Here is a 16,565-nt window from a genome sequence, read left to right on the forward strand (position 1 = left end):
CATTCATTCTTCTTCTTCCCTTTATCCCTTTCATTCGGGGTTGTTTCGGCTTTGGGCAAAGGCACCAGTTTACGCCTCTTATCATGTCCAGTCTAGACCGAAACTCTACAGCGTGTGATGCCCAAAGCGCATCATCCATCCCGGATTCGGGGTTGGAATCAAGCGGGGAGGCAGAGCAGTAGACATTCTCTCATTTCTTTTTGTCTTTTTGTCTTTTTTTTTACTTTTCACACACTCTTTTCACATCTCTTATCTCTTCGTTGCTCTTTACTACAGTCGTCAGGGGCGGCTTTGTCATTGTATACGGAACCAACACTTGCATGGAGTCGGGGAAAGGGGGACCTCGGTTATAGATCAAGAGGAAGAAGCATCCATCACACTCAACAAACACCACGACCTATAGAAACTAAGAATAGGATGTAGCAAAATTGTGCAATTACTCATCTGGCCGCACATTCTGGTGATATTGAAATGAAACTTTTGTGTTGAACTTGGCTTGTTCATGCCACGCCGTGGAGGGGTGGCACGGCTGTCGTTTTATGGTGGGTGCCTGGTCGTTTTGTGGTGGACCTAGCGCCAACTTCCAGGTGCTGCCCCCCACTTTAGACCGAAATACGTCAGCATGGGGCGCAGAGCATCGACGTCGGTCTGTGAAGCACATGAGCTTGCTAGACGCAACATCAGTTAAGCTGATTGTTGGAGAAACACAACTGCCAGATACATTGATTGAGTCCATCTCCTTCCAGCCGCGCGTTCCAGTCCGTTCCCGACGCGGCCCACCGCATATCGACATCGTCCCCGCCGCAAGAGCCAGCCCCTCCAGGCCAAGACCCCCGTCCGTCCCGTCGTCATCCAAGCAAGAGCCAAAATCCCCCACAGCGGACAACAACAGCACCACCAACAGCACCACCACCACCACCACAAGACACGGTCCGCATCCCCCTCTCCACGAGGGCGGACCGCGCCCCCCAAGATGGCGGGCCTCGACCAAGACAACTTCTCTAACATTTCGTGGCACAGTGACCACCCAGACGCCGCCATGGGTGGTGGCCCGGCGAACCCGGCGGGCGGCGGCGGCAGCCACGACGGCGCCGCCTCGGACTCGGAGGCCGCCGATACGAGGCACGCGCCACGCGAGCCCGAGCCCAACTACAGCCGCCTCGACGCCCACGGCATCGGCGACGAAACGCTGGAGTGCACCGTTTCGGCCCCGATCAAGGAGAACGACGGCACCAAGGATGCGTTTGTGTCGTACCTCATAACAACCAATGTTTGTTTCCTCCCCTCCCTAAGCGTCTCTGGCTTGGGCGGCCAGCTCTGTTTTCGGTTCTGTTTCTGTTCTGTTCTGTTCTGACCAGCATGTCCTACCACACGGGTCTACTCTACTCGTCTCTCCTCCAGACAACGTTCCCATCGTTCCAAAAGCACCAAGTCTCGGTGCGCCGCCGCTTTACAGATTTCGTCTTCCTCTTCAAAACGCTGTCCAAGGACTACCCGGCCTGCGCCGTGCCGCCGCTGCCGGACAAGCAGCGCATGGAGTACGTGCGCGGCGACCGCTTCGGCGCCGACTTTACGGCCCGGCGCGCCCACTCGCTGCGCCGCTTCCTCGCACGCTGCGCGCTGCACCCCATTCTGCGGCGCAGCGCCATCCTGCACACCTTCCTCGAAAGCCCGGACTGGAACGCCACGATGCGGTCGCGCGCCAGCCGGAGCGTCTCGATGGGCAGCGGCGGCGGCGGCGACTCTAGCCTCGGCCCCGGCTCGCCCGATCCCAGCGGCGGTGGTGGGACGGCCAACAATAGCGTGGCCAACAGCGTCTTCGACAACTTTGCCGACACCTTCATCAACGCCTTCACAAAGGTGCACAAGCCGGACCGGCGCTTCATCGAGGTGCGCGAGCGCAGCGACAAGTTGGACGAGGACCTGGCGCACGTGGAGAAGCTGGTAGCGCGCGTGTCGCGGCGCGAGGTGGACCTCGAGGCGGACCAGCGCGACCTGGCCGAGCAGTTCCAGAAGCTCATCGTGCTCGAGCCGGGCGTCGAGGCGGCCGTGCGCGCCTTTGCCGCCTCGGTCGAGGACACGGCCTCGGGCCTGCGCGTGCTGCGCGAGGCCACGGAGCGGGACTACCTGGGCTCCCTGCGCGACCTAGCCGCCTTTAGCGGCGCGCTCAAGAACCTGCTCAAGGCGCGCGAGCAGAAGCAGCTCGACTTTGAGCAGCTGACCGAGTACCTCAACAAGAGCCGCGCCGACCGCGACGTGCTGGCCTCGGGCGGCTACGGCTCGGGCGGCGGCGGCGCGCTCGCGGGCGCGGGCGGCTTCATCCGGAGCAAGATCGAGGACGTCAGGGGGGTCGACCACGAGCTGTCGCGCCGCGAGCGCCAGCGCAAGCTCGAGATGCGCATCGACGAGCTGACGCTCGAGGTGGAGCGCGCCAAGCGCACGTCGGAGATGTTTGACGAGGAGGTGGTCAAGGAGGTGGCCGACTTTGAGCGCATCAAGCGCGTCGAGCTCAAGCGCCAGTTTGGCGCCCTGGCCCGGTCGCACACGGACTTTTACGACGCCACCGTCGACGTGTGGGAGAGGTATATTCGGGAGATGGAGAAGGATGGCGCCATTGCCCCATGAGCGGGCTGTTTCTTTTTTCTTTTTTTTTTTTCTAGCATTACCAGTTTACCACTCTTTTCTTGATTCGCCTCCATCACTCGTCATTACGCGTTTTACCGTCTTGTTTGGGTTGGTTGAGAAATGGTGTTTTTCTATTAGTTTTGTTGGCCGTTCTTCATCTTCGATACACTCATACCCCCTTACTGCCTGGTTGATAATGGGCTTGCGGACGAGGGCGCTTCATTCTTACGTATCCAGTCTCCGTCACGAGTTTTTATCTCGTCAAGAAAGAAAAAAGAACAAAATAAAGGGGAAAGCACAGAGATTCTTGTCAATAGTAATATTACCTACCGTGTTGAATGCGAGCGTCTGATGTTTGCTCCTTGGAGAAGTTCACCAGGACACGCCAAATGATTTCTCGAACCAGCGTCCCCACCACCAAAAAAAAACAAAAAAAAGGCAATTCCTTTACGGAATAGGAACATGAGTGAGTACGGACCTAAAAATGGAAGAAAAAGAAAATATGAATAAAAACAGGAATAGCAATAGGAATGATAAAAGGAAAATAAAAACGAAACTAAGAATAGGACAGCTTACGGCACTAGGAATTTCACTCAATCTTTGGGACCTCCTGTGTAAGACTACCGTTTTGTGGGAGTGGTCCAATAGGCACAGCAAGGCAATAGAAATAGCTTCGTTTTTCTCTCTCGTATCTAAACTCCAAAGAAAAGAACCTCGTAAGTACATGACAACAAATCCTCCCAAACGCCCCCAGTCGAGTATGAAGAATAAAATAAAAAGAGCCACCCATCCGCCCAGGATGCACTATCAGATGCAAACATGATGTCGATGCTGTCTAGCGGGATGATGATAAAAGGAAAGAAGTAGACACGACCAAGCGGTACAAGATGTGGGAGGAGGAGAGTACACGTGAATTATATCAGGGTGGGTTCATGAACATATGCGGGTGAGAGTGAGAGTGGGTGATGGTGACGTCGCAGCAGCGGCCAAGTCGTCTCCACGACATGCGAGCTGCATTCAAGGTCCAGATCACATGGTTTGCTTTTATGTAGTAGATTAGCAAAGGGAAAAATATCACTCAAGACGCCTCTCGGCCACCGCCTCTGCCCAAGTCCATTCACCTGCGGGCCTTGGAGGCCGCCTTCTCGTCCGACTCAGACTCCGAGTCCGACTCATCGCCAATCACGTGATGGAGGTCATCATCCACGGCGGAGTCGGCGTTGCGCTTCCCCTTGGCCTGGCCGCTGGCCGGGCCGCTGTCGTCGCGGTCCCGGTACTGCCCCTCGACAAAGTCCTCCTCGTCCTCGCTGCCGCCGGCAAAGGCGTCGTACAGCTCACCGCCGCGCGTCTTGCGGCCCTTCTTGCCGGCCGCGAAGCCCTTCTCGCCGCCGTTGAGGTTCTCGGCCTCCTGCTCGTTGAGGAGCTCAAACTCGTAGTTATCGCGCGGGCTGTTCCGGAGGCGGCGACGGCGGGCGACGAAGAGGTAGACGCCCAGGCCGCAGCAGAAGGCAACGATGAGACCGACGGCGCCGTAGATCCAGGCCTGCGTCCTCGACGACACGCCAAAGGTGGGCAGGAAGGACGGCAGCCAGGAGCTGCTGCTCTGGGCGGCAGGTGTCTCGGTCGTGTTGGGCCCTGGCGCTCCTGTCGGGTCGCTGGCGCTGGCGTGCGTCGAGAACGACTTGCTCTTGACGGGGCGGTCGGGCATGGACTCGGTCGGGACTGCGGGGGCCTTGGTGGGGGGAACGTCCGCCGGCAGAGTGGTGGTGTGGGCGGGAAGAGTGGTGATCTCGGGCTTGTCGTGGTCCTCATCGTCGTTCTGCTGGGGCATGGGCAGCTGGATTGCCTTGGAGGCATCCTTGGCCTCACCCCAGAGCTTCAGGTGCCAGTCGGTGAAGTTGCCCTCGTGCTCGTTGACCTTGCTGTCCTTGATGACGATGGTCCAGGTTCCAACTCCGGACTCGCCCCAGTGGGCAACGCTCATGAAGGTCCAGTCCTTGTAGCCGGCCCTGGTGTTGTCCCGGTCACGAGTGACCGAGAGGTGGCTGACGACCTTGCTAGGGCTGATGAGGTCAACGTTCAAGTCGCCTCGGCGCGTATGCTCCACGTTCATGGTGACGGTGATATGCTCTAGCCTCTCGAGGTTGGCCTTGTCGAGCATTTCCTTTGTGACTTCAAACTTGACCGCCAGGCCCTTGTCGCCCTGCGGGATGGCCTGCTTGACGTGGATCCAGGGCGAGAAGTACCAGGCCTGCGGCTTGACAAGCTTCCATGTCTTGGCGAGCTCGACAACACCCCAGCTGTCCACCTTGCCGTAGCCATACATGTGACTGAACTTTTTACCGATGGGAGTGTCCTGCCAGTCGCCCGAGTCCAGGTTGACGGGAACAGCGCTCAGGAGGGCGAGGTACTGCATATCTCTCCAGGTGAGATCGTTTCGGACCTGGAGGACAAGGGCGAAAATACCGGCCGCTAGCGGAGCGGCTGCCGAGGTACCACCGTGCTGGTTGTAACACTTGGCTGCGCCCACGTCGGTAGTGTGCTGAAAAAAAGGGGCGAGGTGTAAGCATTGATTCGTAAAAGCTTGGCGGAGCATCAGACTCGAGCAAAACTTACAATGGCGTCTCCAGAGCCGCTTGAGTATGTGACAACAAGGTTGGCGGAGCACGACTCGGAGTAGTACGGGTGGGTGCCGGTCCTGTCAATGGCACCAACAGTGATGCTGTAGATACTGTTGGTGTAGCCGTCAAAGTTGCAGTTGTCACCAGACATGGCGCCGTTGCCACTGGCGAAGACGTAAACGGATCCCTTTCCGTTACGGCCGTTCTGGATGGCGTTGAGCATAGCACGGCGAATCAGGATGCCGGGGGCGTCCATGCTGACGCCATCATCGGGCGGGCCCCAGGAGCACGAGTAGATGTGGTTGTTGTGGAAGTCAAAGTTTAGGGCAACGGCCTCGTCAGCGTCACTGATGAGCTTGCTGAGAATGCGGATGCCCGAGACCTTGGCATCGTAGGCGACACCGACGCCGCACACGTCGTTGCGGACGGCGGCAACCTCGCCGGCGCAACGGGTACCATGTCTGTCATCAGACAGCCTGGGCTTCGGGTCGGGGTGCTTGTCGTTGAAGTCGTAGGAGCCCTTGGCGTAGTAGTTGTCCTTCAGGTCGTTGCTGTCCATGTCGAGGCCGTCGTCGACGATGGACACGATGCTGTTCTTGCCCGTGATGCCCTGCAGCCACACGTCGGTGACGTTGACATCATGACCAACCTGTAGAGGGTTGAGCAAGTGCCACTGTTCGTGGAATATGGGATCGAAGATGCTCAGCGCGTTGGCGACGGATTTTTGCTTGGCCACAACTGCCGGGTCGGGCTTGCTATCGTCTCTTGGTGGGTGCGGTCCAAATCTTGGGCCAAGCGGCAGACGCTTCTCCCAGGGCTTGCGCAGGGCCTGCTTCTCGGAGAAAAGGACGCCATCGAGGACCGACTCGCCCCGTTTCCTGAGGCGCTGGACCCGCACCTCCCTCTTTACTATATCATGGGGTGTCTTGGTGCCCGAGAAGATGTGATGGTCGTTGAGCTCTCCGAGCTGGCCCTCGTGGTTCAGGCCGAGCTCCCTGGCGACGGCCTTGGGCGAGGTATCACGGGCGACGTGGAGAACGTAGTAGTCGTTGGCGTCGTAATTCCGTGGTGCAAGACTCGATGGGGTCGAGGCAGAAGCAAGCGCCGCGACGCCCAGGAGGGCAGCGCCGTGGGCGAACTTCATGGTGAAAGGGGGCTGGTTTGCGACGTGGCCTCGGGCCGCGGATCGCTATCGGGGGAGGGCGACAAGTAGAGGTAGAGAGTTTGGGTAGGTGCCTAGCGGCTCGACAGCATCAGAGGACGAGCGGCACCGGCAGAAGACGAACGGGGCAGGCGCGCCGGAACCAAGCCGCGGGTGCTTTGTGAGATGGGTCGAGGAGGGTGAGCCGGGGAGGGCGAATCTAGGAGCTGGAGCTGGCGGGAGATGGAAGCTGAAGAGAACAAACCACGGGCCCGACTGGTAGGTGAATAGAGAAGCCACAATAAGAAAAGGCAAAAGGCAGAAAGGAAGAAAAATCAAGACAGGACAAGCGGGCGTTTTGGTCTAGAAGAGTTGGAGAGGCCAGAAAGACAAAAGAAGCCGCAATGGGGCACGGAAATAGCACCGGTACCTGTCCGTCGTGCCTGGCGCAGGGACTCTCTGCGGTCCTGTTTCAGCGGTTTGGAAGGCCAGACGGAACGGACACGGAGGCAGTGCCAGAGGGGCTCCAGACTGGCTCCAGACTAGTGCGTGTGTGGAGAGGTGTCCTTGCCGCCTCGTCAGGTCTAATCCCTGCCGGCGCCTTGTACATGAGAAAATAAGCACCCGTCTGACACGCTGATTTGCACGCCAGGAGCAGATGAAATCCCGTTTTCTTCTCGGAATTGCGTTGGAGAGTCGTCACTCTCGCAAAAACAACTTTTCGCAGTCCGTCACCATTATCGCTGGGACCGGACACGCGGCGGATTGACAGCCCGGTGTTTTCTATGTACCTCGTACCTCGACCTTTTCTGGCATTTGGTGACGCTCCAAAAGTCTGCCGGCTCCCTTGCACGGGTCGCGGGTGCCAGGATGGCTTGGACCAGACTGCGGTGTTCCTAGCAGAGGCGGAGCCCCTTTGTGCGAGCTCGCAATGCGGCCTGGCACTGTCTCGGGCAGGCCAGATGTGGTGGGCACCCACAGTGCGGTCAGCATCAGGCCCCACCTGACAAAGGCGCGAGGTGCCAAAAATGGATCAGTGGTCAAGCCTCCAGAAGCCCATTCATGCCTCCTGGGCGCTCCTTCATGGGGAAATATTTTAGATCAGCACCAGCCAGCGCTTCAATGGCCTGCCAGCGCCTGCTTATCGCCGACGAGGTCTGCGCGTCAGCCTCCACAGCCTCGCACTTTTTGCACAGCCTTCAGCGGCAACGAAAACCTTAGCCACTGACAACAGTAAGTCATGGATACTGCGCAGACATGCATGCAGGCAGGCAGCAATCTAATCAGGCCGCGTCCCAACTCTAACTCTGATGGCGGATGCATTGCGCGCGATGTGGTCGGACCTTGTTGTTTGTTTGCTGCGATTCAGGACGCAGTCCCTGATTTTGATGTGCCGTTTCTATTTCTTGTTGCAGATGCTCCACTCGGAGACTCATCAGGCCTCTAGAGTTCAAGCTTTGGTCACATTCTTTCTTGGAGACGCACACGCGGGGGTGGCTGTGGTTTCCGAGGCCGAGGTTGTTCACGGCGACATTACCTAACAGGGGACCGCCGTACAGTTGATGTGTAAATGCCGTAACGTATGTTGTGCGTTTGTTGTACGTACAGTTGGATGTTAGGCCTCGGGTCCTCCCTCGGGTCCTCCCTCGGGTCCTCCCTCGTCTCCTCCCCCACCATCCTTCTCGAAGCTGGATCTATGCAACCATGGAAAAGAGGAAAGGGTGAGCGAGGCCTAGAGCTAGCGGCCGAGACGGGACGAAGCAGGGGCCGCATCACGAAAACAACAATAACAACCGTTGTCGGACCTGATCAGGGGGGCACTCTCACGGCCTCTGTGTCTCGTCTCGATCGAGGGCGTGGGCGGCTCGCATGGGATGGGTGTAACGGCACGCATGTGCGGTACGCAGCAAGGAACAATGTGGGCTTCCTGCAGCGGACGTGGCGTGCTGGTTGGCGCTGGTGATGGGGCAGTCTTGGTTTTGTTCAGTATTCGTGTTCGTGCATTTTGTGTCCTGCGTCTGCTGCACAGAAATGGAGCCGAGCCGATGTGGCTTGGCCTTGGCCCGGGCTGCAACCCGTCACGGCCCAGCCACCGAATTTTCTGTTTCTGGGATGTTCCCCGTCGGCGATGCTGTCACGGGCGCTGACATCTATCAGCTGTTTGGACTAGGGGACGCGTTTGGGCGTGGTTGTCGCGTTCAAGTGTGCGTTGATATAATCTTGTAGTAGATGATGGGCAGACTGTGTGTTGTGTCCATCAATACTTACTACCCTACTTCTATATAAAGACGCCATCGTGAACCACATGGCTGGCAACTTAGCTCTAGCTAGGAACCTCCCTCTGTCCCACGCACCACAGCGGCTTGGTCGGCGGCTGGGCTGCCGGCTTCGGGTCACCAGAGGGGGTGGAGGCTGGCCTGGCGCCAGTGATTTGCTGCCCATGATTTGCTGTCCATGATTGGGACCCAACCGATGTGCATGGGACAGCGACACGATTGGCGCTGTCCGACTGGCTGGACCCCTGCCAGTGCTCCCCTCCAAGTGCTCCCCTCCCGCAAAGTCGGTGCCAGGGCCAAGGCTCCAGGGCTCCAGAGGCTCCAAGGCCGTCGCGCCGGATCGCGCGTCAACCTCTCGAATTAATTCTGATCTGGCCGCCTTCCCTGCCCGCACTCTGAATCCCTGACCCGGCCTTGTCCTTGTCCTTGTCCTTGCTTGTCCTTCCTTGTCCTTGTGCTCGCCTCGCCCTTCCGTCCCCAGCCTTGTGCTATTTTCCAGCTGCTTCTCGCATCCCGATCCCATTGTTATCTGTAAAGCTGCTGTCCTGTATCCTGTTCTGCATTGGCACGCTATCAAAAGTCGGGCAGCATGCACGAGACGGGCTCCTCTTGATCTCTATTCGCCCGTCCCCCGACTCCTCGCACCGCCTGCGTCCTTGGAACTGCCATTGGCGCCCAGTCCGGTGTCCCCGTCGCGCCTAGCTGCAGCTAGCTGCTATCCTAGCTCTGTTGAGCAACCTCGACGTATTGGGCTTGCGTGCTGCTGCATCCGCCCCTCCTCGTGTGCTGCTGCTGCTGCTGCTTTTTGCTTCTCAGCCCACCCGCCTCCTAGTTTTTTTTTCTGCCCTACCGACGGCGCCATCTTTCTTGGTCTTCATTCTTTCAGCTGCTAGTCTGCCCATACCGCTATGATCGAGAGCCCCAGCCGCATACGCGTGCTAGACTAGATAACGCCCGCGTCGTCTCAAGCCCAGACCGCCGCCGCCGCCGATCATGTCGTCCCAGTCACAGCCGCGCCCAGCTCCCGCGCCCGCGCCATACTGGGGCACCTTACCCGGCCCAAAGCTACCAGTCCAGCACACAGCAGACCCGCCGCCGTCGCACAACCGCCGAGTGTCGGTCGACGGCGCCGCCGCCGCCCTTCCTCCTCACATGGCTGCCGCTGCCAGGCCTGAGCGAATCTCGGTCCAGACCGCCTCGAGCGCCGACGCCCCGACCGAGTCTACCCAGAGCCCCTACGCTACGCCAACCCGCTCCAGCTTCCTACCCGGCGGCCTGGCCCCGCGACCGCCCTCGTCCCCCTACGCTCCCACGGCTCCCTACGCCCCCGAAACATATCAGGCCCCAGACGTGGCCGAGAGACAGCAGAGGCGTCGCAGCAACCACCCGCAAGAAGAGCTCGACGCCGAAGCTGCGCCCGAGCTATTCATGCCCGCAGCCCCAGAAGTGCCCAAGGGGCCGCCGTCGAGCTACCGCGATCCACTCTCGCCAGTCCCGGGCGCGTCGCCACAGCGCTCAGGCAGCGTCAACTCCAGGATGGATCCCGAGGAGTTCTTCAGGCAGCATACTGGTCGCACCCCAGAGCCAGGGCGGCAGGTCACCCCGCGTGGCCTGGACCCCAATGCTGCGTACCAACGACCCATCGTCAAGGTTGACACCAACGGCACGGCTCCGCCAGACGCTGCCGCGCGCAAAAAGTTTGCAAATGACCGCTCTCCGCTTCAGAGGCTTGAGCTGACGCTCGATAGCATCACCAAGGAGGAGAAGCGCGCCCGCGTCGCCGCCGCCGAGGAGCGCGCCCGCAGGAGAGCTCTCGGGGCTGCCGCCGAGGTGAGCCGCGACACGGAACTACCGGCACCCATCAGCCCAGGACGCCGGCGAAGCGTCCCTGACCCCGTCGTAGCCAACCAGAGGCCGCAGCGGCAGCCACCGTTGCCGCCGCCGCCGCTTCAGCAGCAGGAAGCTCTGCCCTCTCACCCAGGCCCATTAACACAGAACCCGCCCGATGATGGCAAACGGTACAGCGGGGCACTGCCCCAGAAGCCCGTCGTGACGGATCCAACACCTGACGCGAGGATGGCCGGGCCCGCGAGCGCAAACTCGTCGGGAATCCCACAGCGGAACTTGAGCTTCCGTGAGCGAACTGCGAAGAGGGCCGACCTGGGCCTGCCAGAGCCCGACGCGCGGTCACCCGTGGCCGGATCTCAGAAGCCACCAGGAGCACCTTTGGTCAGGAGTGTCAGTAACAAGCTGCGTAAACCACCACCGCCGGACTGGCGGCCGCCTCGAAACGATGCACCGGCGCCGGCACCGGCACCAGCACCAGCACCAGCACCCGTAGCGCCATCAATACCCCCCGAGCCGACATATGCTCCTCCAAGGCCTCATGTGCGGGACGGGCCGCCGCCAAGGTTTGAGCAAGACCCCGCACTGGCTGGCCCGTCGGTGCGCATCAACGCGCCTCCCACACCTCCGGACAACCTCCCCGTGGCCCCTGGACCTCCCACAGATCAGAGGAGCCCATCGTTCCCACCTGGTAGCAGGGTGCCGGCGGCTGGGCCCAGGGGAGCACCTCCGGTTGGGCTCGCCCCGGCGGCTGAGGTGACGCGGGCCCCTGTCCAGCGGAGGAGGAACCCTGAGGACATGGATTCGCCGTCATATCCGCCGCAGGGACAGTACATGTCTCCAGCATCTTCTGGGAGGAGCAATACCGGCTCACGGGGCTTCGGCGCCGGTGCTGCGGCCGGCGCTGGCGCATTGGCCGGCGCCGGCGCCGGAACCATGTATGCAGCGGGCGCCGCGAGGGCCAGCTCTGGTCCCGTCGGAAAGCGAGACCAATACCCCGATGACGACCGCGACGACTACGACGACCACGACGATGATGTCGAATCCGAGTCTAGTGGTGATGGCCACCACTTCTCCAACCTTATATTCAGCACGCGTCAAAGGTTTGCTCCCGGCCAGGGCTGGTTCAAGCCGACCGAATACCTGGATGAGTGGGCCAAGGCGACCATCGGCACGCTGTCCGGATCGCTACTGGATCTGACCGAGACGCCACAAGAGCCTGTCTCGGATAAGGCTCAGGCCTGGTGGGAGACGCCGCCATCAAGACGTCGCGCGTCGAGCACCGCGTCGCGGGCGCCCAAGGCCGAGGCGTTTGACGGCGAGTACGACCAGACGGGCGCGCCAACACGCTTCAAGCCTCCTTTGTACCTGGAGTGTGGCCCCCTGCTCCGATACTGCGGCATGCGAACGGAGCGCGTGCCCGCTCGGTCAGCAAAGGGCGGCGCCGCCATGCCCGACAGGGAGACCTGGCGCGGCAGCGTCATGATCGTTACGCGTGATGACGACTCGTCGTACGAGATCGCTCCGACGCTGCGCTTGTTCGCGCAACCGATCGAGTTGCTGCCGCCGCCGCCAGCGGAGCTTCCGGGCGGTCAGGTTTTGGCGCCCGAGTATGTTGACCCCATCGCGGGCCACCCCGTGTTGGGCCGCAAGGGCGAGACTCTCTACGTGCGTCCGATCGATCACCTCGAGGAGGCTAAGGATCTCTCGCGGATCGAAACGGACGACGGCCTGTTCGAGAAGGTGCGCAGCCCGCCTGACGTCCCGCTCGAGCCGGGCGTGACGGAGCTGCCGGGCTCGTTCGCCAGCAGGTTGCAGCGGACGCAGAAGGACGGCGAGAAGCTGGACAAGCACAAGGATGTGCGGGGCTTCCGGCTGCACGCGGAGCGCGGGCTCACGTTCTGGCGCTTCAACATCGAGGTACAGCTCCTCGACACGCAGCAGCGCATCGCGTACCGCATCAACCGCGGGCCGTCGACGGGCTTCTGGGTCCCGGCGCGCGGCGAGTCCATGAACGTCATGTTCCACAGCTGCAACGGCTTCAGCCTGAGCGTGACGCCCGACAATCTCAGCGGCCCCGACCCCATGTGGCGCGACGTGCTCAACACGCACCAGACGCGGCCCTTCCACGTCATGGTCGGGGGCGGCGACCAGATCTACAACGACGCCGTCATGCACCAGACCACCATATTCAAGGAGTGGCTGGCCATCCGTAACCCGGTGCATAAGCACAACGCGCCCTTCACGCCCGAGCTGCAGGAAGAGCTCGAGAGCTACTACCTGGAGCGCTACTGCATGTGGTTCTCCCAGGGCCTCTTCGGCATGGCCAACTCGCAGATCCCCATGGTCAACATGTACGATGACCACGACATCATCGACGGCTTTGGCTCGTACCCGCACCACTTCATGAGCTCCCCCGTTTTCTCGGGCCTGGGCAACGTCGCCTTCAAGTACTACATGTTGTTCCAGCATCAGAGTGTGCCGGCCGAGACCGAGGCCTCGGAGCCCAGCTGGGCCCTGGGCCTACACCCGGGCCCCTACATCGCCGAGCTCAGCCGCAGCCTTTTCATGTCGCTTGGAGGTGGCCTCGCCTTGCTGGCCGTCGACTGCCGCACCGAGCGCACGCGAGACGAAGTCCTGACCGAAGATTCGTGGCAGAAGCTCATGGACCGCTGCTACGACGAGGTCGTCAAGGGCAAGACCAAGCACCTGCTGGTGCTGCTGGGCGTGCCCATTGCGTACCCGCGCCTCGTGTGGCTGGAGAACATGTATGTTTTTTCTCTCTCTTGTATTTGCTCCTTTCGTATCCCCTTGAAAACCCTGCAACTAACCAACCAACCCCTCCCTCTAGACTCACCTCGCGACTCTTCGAACCCGTCAAGGCTCTCGCCAAGATGGGCATGATGGGCGGTCTGATCAACAAGTTTGACGGCGGCGTCGAGGTGCTCGACGACCTCGACGACCACTGGACGGCCAAGCACCACAAGAAGGAGCGCAAGCTCGTCATCGAGGACCTGCAGGACCTGGCGGCCGACCGGTCCGTCCGCGTCACACTGCTGAGCGGCGATGTACACCTTGCCGCCGTGGGCCAGTTCTACTCCAACCCCAAGCTCAACATGCCCAAGCACAAGGACTTCCGCTACATGCCCAACGTCATCTCGTCCGCCATCGTGAACACGCCGCCGCCAGACATGCTGGCCGACGTGCTCAACAAGCGCAACAAGGTGCACGTCTTCGACAACGGCGCCGGCGAGAAGAAGGAGACGTACGAGGACATGATCCCGCTGTTCGGCCACGGCGTCGATGGCAAGCCGCGCAACAACAAGAGGCTGCTCCCCCACCGCAACTGGTGCTCCATCCGCCTGTACGTGCCCGGCAGCACCCCGCCATCCTCCCCGGGCGGCACGTCTGCCTTTGACCAGGGCTCTGTCAACACGTTCGCGTCAGGGAAGCCAAAGGGCGGCATCATGCGCCGCTTGTCCAAGAAGCGCGGGCCGTCGTACCAGCCCGACGTGTCGCGGCCACCTGTGGCTGGAGGAGGCGGTCTCTTCCGCACCTTCTCTCGCAAGGGACGCGCTTCCGCCGACGATGTAGGCTCTGCGCCTCAGCGTCCCGGCGTTGGCCGCACCATGTCCCTGAACCGAGCAGACTTTCCGGATAATCGCCCTGCCACTGCTACCGGCGGTGGCGGACTCGGGGGCCTCTTTCGGCGGCTTAGTGGGCGTGGCAGGAAGCAGGAGCCGCTCCATTCCCCAGACGTTAAGGGGAAGGGGCCCGACGACGGTGGCATCAATGGCAGCTGGGGCTACGAGAGCGAGGGCGAGTACTACCAGGATGAGATGCCGCCAGCCGCCGCGCGCAAGCTTGGGCTTCGTGGCGGCAGCGGCGGCCGGGCCATGGGCAACAGCCAGTTCAACCACAGCTACGACGAGTTTGCCGAGGGCGACGAGTCCTACTTTACCACGCTACCGCCGCAGCGGCCCCCACCGCAGCAGCAGGGTATGGGTGGTGGCCGGGCTGACCAAGGCTATGGCGGCTACAGCTATGGCGCCAATGACTCCGAGTCGGAGGAGGGCGACCGCCGCTATCCGCCGCCTGTGCGCGCCCCTGCTGGCTTTGGGAGACCCGCGACTAGCCGTGGACCAGCCCCCGGCGCACAGGTGCCTTGGCCAGGCCCAGCCCCGTCTGCTCCCCATTACAACCAGACCCCCGCCGCCGCTCCACACCCTCCCCCTTTCCCTCCGCCGCCCATTGGCCAGCCGCTCGTCCCCGGCCGTGCATCCTCGGTCACGTCGCCGCCCGGCACGTCTGCGGGCCCCGCCAGCATCCACAGCCCGACGGGCCGCGAGTCGCTCGACTACTTCCGCCCCAAGCCGCTGCACCGGGCGCCGACAAACATGACGGCCAAGCAGGCGCGGCGCGGTGCCTACCTCGACGTCAACCTCGAGGACGCGCTCGAGGTGACGCTCAACGTCGAGGTCAACGCAAAGGACCCTGCCGGCATCACGGTCCCGTACAGGCTCGTCGTGCCCCGCCTGTGGTACGACTACGCCGACGGCTCGTCGGTCCAGGGCAGCGAGCAGCAGGGCCAGCCGCAGCATAAGCAGCAGGCTCAGCAGCAGGCTCAACCGCAGCAGCGGCAGCACTACCAGCAGCAGCAGCAGCAGCAGCATTACCAGAACCAGCAACATTACGATTCAGAGCAGGAGCAGGAGCCGGAGCAGGAGCCGACGGGCATAAAGCGCATGTTTAGCCTGCGGCGTAACAAGTCGGACGCCGGACCTCCTCCCAGCCGATACTCGCACCACCACCAGCCGCCCGCGGTTTAATGGTGTCTCATTTATGCATATTTCTATCTGCTTTATTTTTCCCCCTCGGCGATCGAAGACGCAGCGTCGCGTACATATTTTTTCCTCTCTTATCTTTTCCACGTATCCATCCACCTACGCATGGCACATATCCTAAATCCGCATTATCATAGATCTTATTGTTACTAACTGTGTATTGTTTTCGCGTCATTTCTTCTTTTCTCTCTCCATGCCACCTCCAATCCTTGCATCAGGATAATCACGATTTCCTTGGGCTCGAGGGTTGGAAGTGGGAGGGCCACGCACGGGGCTGTAGGGGTCATACAGAAAATGTTTCTAGGGTATAATAGGATAGGTCTGGTGCTTTTGCGTTGGTTTTTTTCTTTTCCGCCTGGAAAAATGGCGACTCGGTTCGACGGCAACACAGGACCAGGGAATTCGAGGCTTTCAAACCGGACGTTCATGATGTGTGAGGGCTTTGCAATCGTGCTGCGCATCCGTAATCCATGGCAGCCGCCCTGGCTTGTAGCATGTATCCGCTGTCCGTCGGTCAACTTTCCGAACCGACCACCATACCACTCACTATCCAGATCCTATGGGAAGAAAGAAGACATTTGGGCGCCGAAATCCCAGCTCCGGAAGCCTTGAGCGAGACGACGACGCCCATCAGTCCCAAGCTCGCGAGAGCCGTTGCGGCTGCTTGGTAGCTGCAAGAGCCTTGACCCGCTCCCAGTATAGCCGATGGGTTCGAGTGCCTAGAAAAGGAGAAGAAGAAAAAAGTCGGTCATTGGGCCACGCCGCGACGGCGCTGCCAGATTTAAAAGAGCAACGGCACATGTAACATATCTGGGCTGCTTGCCCGCTAGAATAAAAACAGAGCATGTCAGCTTGATGCGTCCAAAGATGTTGTAGTGACTGGAGTAGCCGCAGCCATCTTACCTCGTGGGTATCAGGGTACGACGCCGGCGCTGCTCGTCTCGGGACGTGTCGATCAGAGACCGCGCCGGCTGTTTTCTTTTCTTCCGTCTTCGGGCTATATAACCAAGTGGTGGGCCGATGGGGCAGGCGCGCACACATGATGCACACGCACGCATGGCCCTCCCCCAGAGGCATCGATCCCACCCAGCACCAGCAACAGCCTCGTTCTTCCTTCGCGGCTTGTTTTTTTTCTTCTCTCTCTCATCCCCCACAGGTCTTGTTGGTCTGCCTGACTTAGTCCCCCTCCCTCGCCGCAGGGCTCCGACTCCGG

At 60.8% G+C, this 16,565-nt stretch overlaps 5 protein-coding genes across 5 annotated transcripts in view; 2 read left to right on the plus strand and 3 right to left on the minus strand.

Moving 5' to 3' along the window:
- Positions 1 to 627: 627 nt before the first annotated feature.
- On the plus strand, positions 628 to 3,005 carry GGTG_08317 (sorting nexin-4). Its single transcript, XM_009226157.1, has 2 exons — positions 628 to 1,270; positions 1,402 to 3,005. The coding sequence occupies exons 1-2, from the start codon at positions 974 to 976 to the stop codon at positions 2,623 to 2,625; spliced, it is 1,521 nt and encodes a 506-aa protein (XP_009224421.1). The 5' UTR covers positions 628 to 973; the 3' UTR covers positions 2,626 to 3,005.
- Positions 3,006 to 3,239: 234 nt separating this feature from the next.
- GGTG_08318 (pheromone processing endoprotease KexB) lies at positions 3,240 to 7,113 on the minus strand. Its single transcript, XM_009226158.1, has 2 exons — positions 5,242 to 7,113; positions 3,240 to 5,167 (listed from the first exon to the last, which is right to left on the minus strand). The coding sequence occupies exons 1-2, from the start codon at positions 6,388 to 6,390 to the stop codon at positions 3,743 to 3,745; spliced, it is 2,574 nt and encodes an 857-aa protein (XP_009224422.1). The 5' UTR covers positions 6,391 to 7,113; the 3' UTR covers positions 3,240 to 3,742.
- Positions 7,114 to 7,838: 725 nt separating this feature from the next.
- Positions 7,839 to 9,186, minus strand: GGTG_08319 (hypothetical protein; the record flags this gene model as incomplete). Its single annotated transcript, XM_009226159.1, has 3 exons — positions 7,839 to 8,081; positions 8,215 to 8,359; positions 8,742 to 9,186. 3 exons carry the CDS (start codon positions 9,184 to 9,186, stop codon positions 8,003 to 8,005), a joined length of 669 nt encoding a protein of 222 aa, XP_009224423.1. The 3' UTR covers positions 7,839 to 8,002.
- Positions 8,941 to 15,773, plus strand: GGTG_08320 (hypothetical protein). The gene is made up of 2 exons (XM_009226160.1): positions 8,941 to 13,276; positions 13,360 to 15,773. The coding sequence occupies exons 1-2, from the start codon at positions 9,657 to 9,659 to the stop codon at positions 15,335 to 15,337; spliced, it is 5,598 nt and encodes a 1,865-aa protein (XP_009224424.1). The 5' UTR covers positions 8,941 to 9,656; the 3' UTR covers positions 15,338 to 15,773.
- Positions 15,774 to 15,909: 136 nt separating this feature from the next.
- GGTG_08321 (RNA-binding protein 8A) overlaps positions 15,910 to 16,565 on the minus strand; it is a gene marked incomplete at its 3' end in the record, with an annotated part of 2,098 nt that continues 1,442 nt past the window's right edge. Inside the window, exon 3 of the mRNA XM_009226161.1 lies at positions 15,910 to 16,071. Within this exon, the coding sequence (XP_009224425.1) occupies positions 15,910 to 16,071 (162 nt within the window). The remainder of the gene's footprint in view (positions 16,072 to 16,565) is intronic.

The sequence above is a fragment of the Gaeumannomyces tritici genome, assembly GCF_000145635.1.
Source record: "Gaeumannomyces tritici R3-111a-1 unplaced genomic scaffold supercont2.4, whole genome shotgun sequence".
In the NCBI taxonomy this organism is placed as follows: Eukaryota; Fungi; Ascomycota; class Sordariomycetes; order Magnaporthales; family Magnaporthaceae; genus Gaeumannomyces; species Gaeumannomyces tritici.

What these genes read in the sequence shown, in the direction of transcription:
- GGTG_08317 (XM_009226157.1), top strand. Translation starts at nt 974, where the DNA reads ATGGCGGGCCTCGACCAAGACAACTTCTCTAACATTTCGTGGCACAGT. An exon ending in CGTACCTCATAACAACCAAT is followed by an intron (nt 1,271 to 1,401) that starts GTTTGTTTCCTC and finishes TCTCTCCTCCAG; the next exon opens with ACAACGTTCCCATCGTTCCA.
- GGTG_08318 (XM_009226158.1), bottom strand. Translation starts at nt 6,390, where the DNA reads ATGAAGTTCGCCCACGGCGCTGCCCTCCTGGGCGTCGCGGCGCTTGCT. An exon ending in GCGGCTCTGGAGACGCCATT is followed by an intron (nt 5,168 to 5,241) that starts GTAAGTTTTGCT and finishes CCTTTTTTTCAG; the next exon opens with CACACTACCGACGTGGGCGC.
- GGTG_08320 (XM_009226160.1), top strand. Translation starts at nt 9,657, where the DNA reads ATGTCGTCCCAGTCACAGCCGCGCCCAGCTCCCGCGCCCGCGCCATAC. An exon ending in CTCGTGTGGCTGGAGAACAT is followed by an intron (nt 13,277 to 13,359) that starts GTATGTTTTTTC and finishes CCCTCCCTCTAG; the next exon opens with ACTCACCTCGCGACTCTTCG.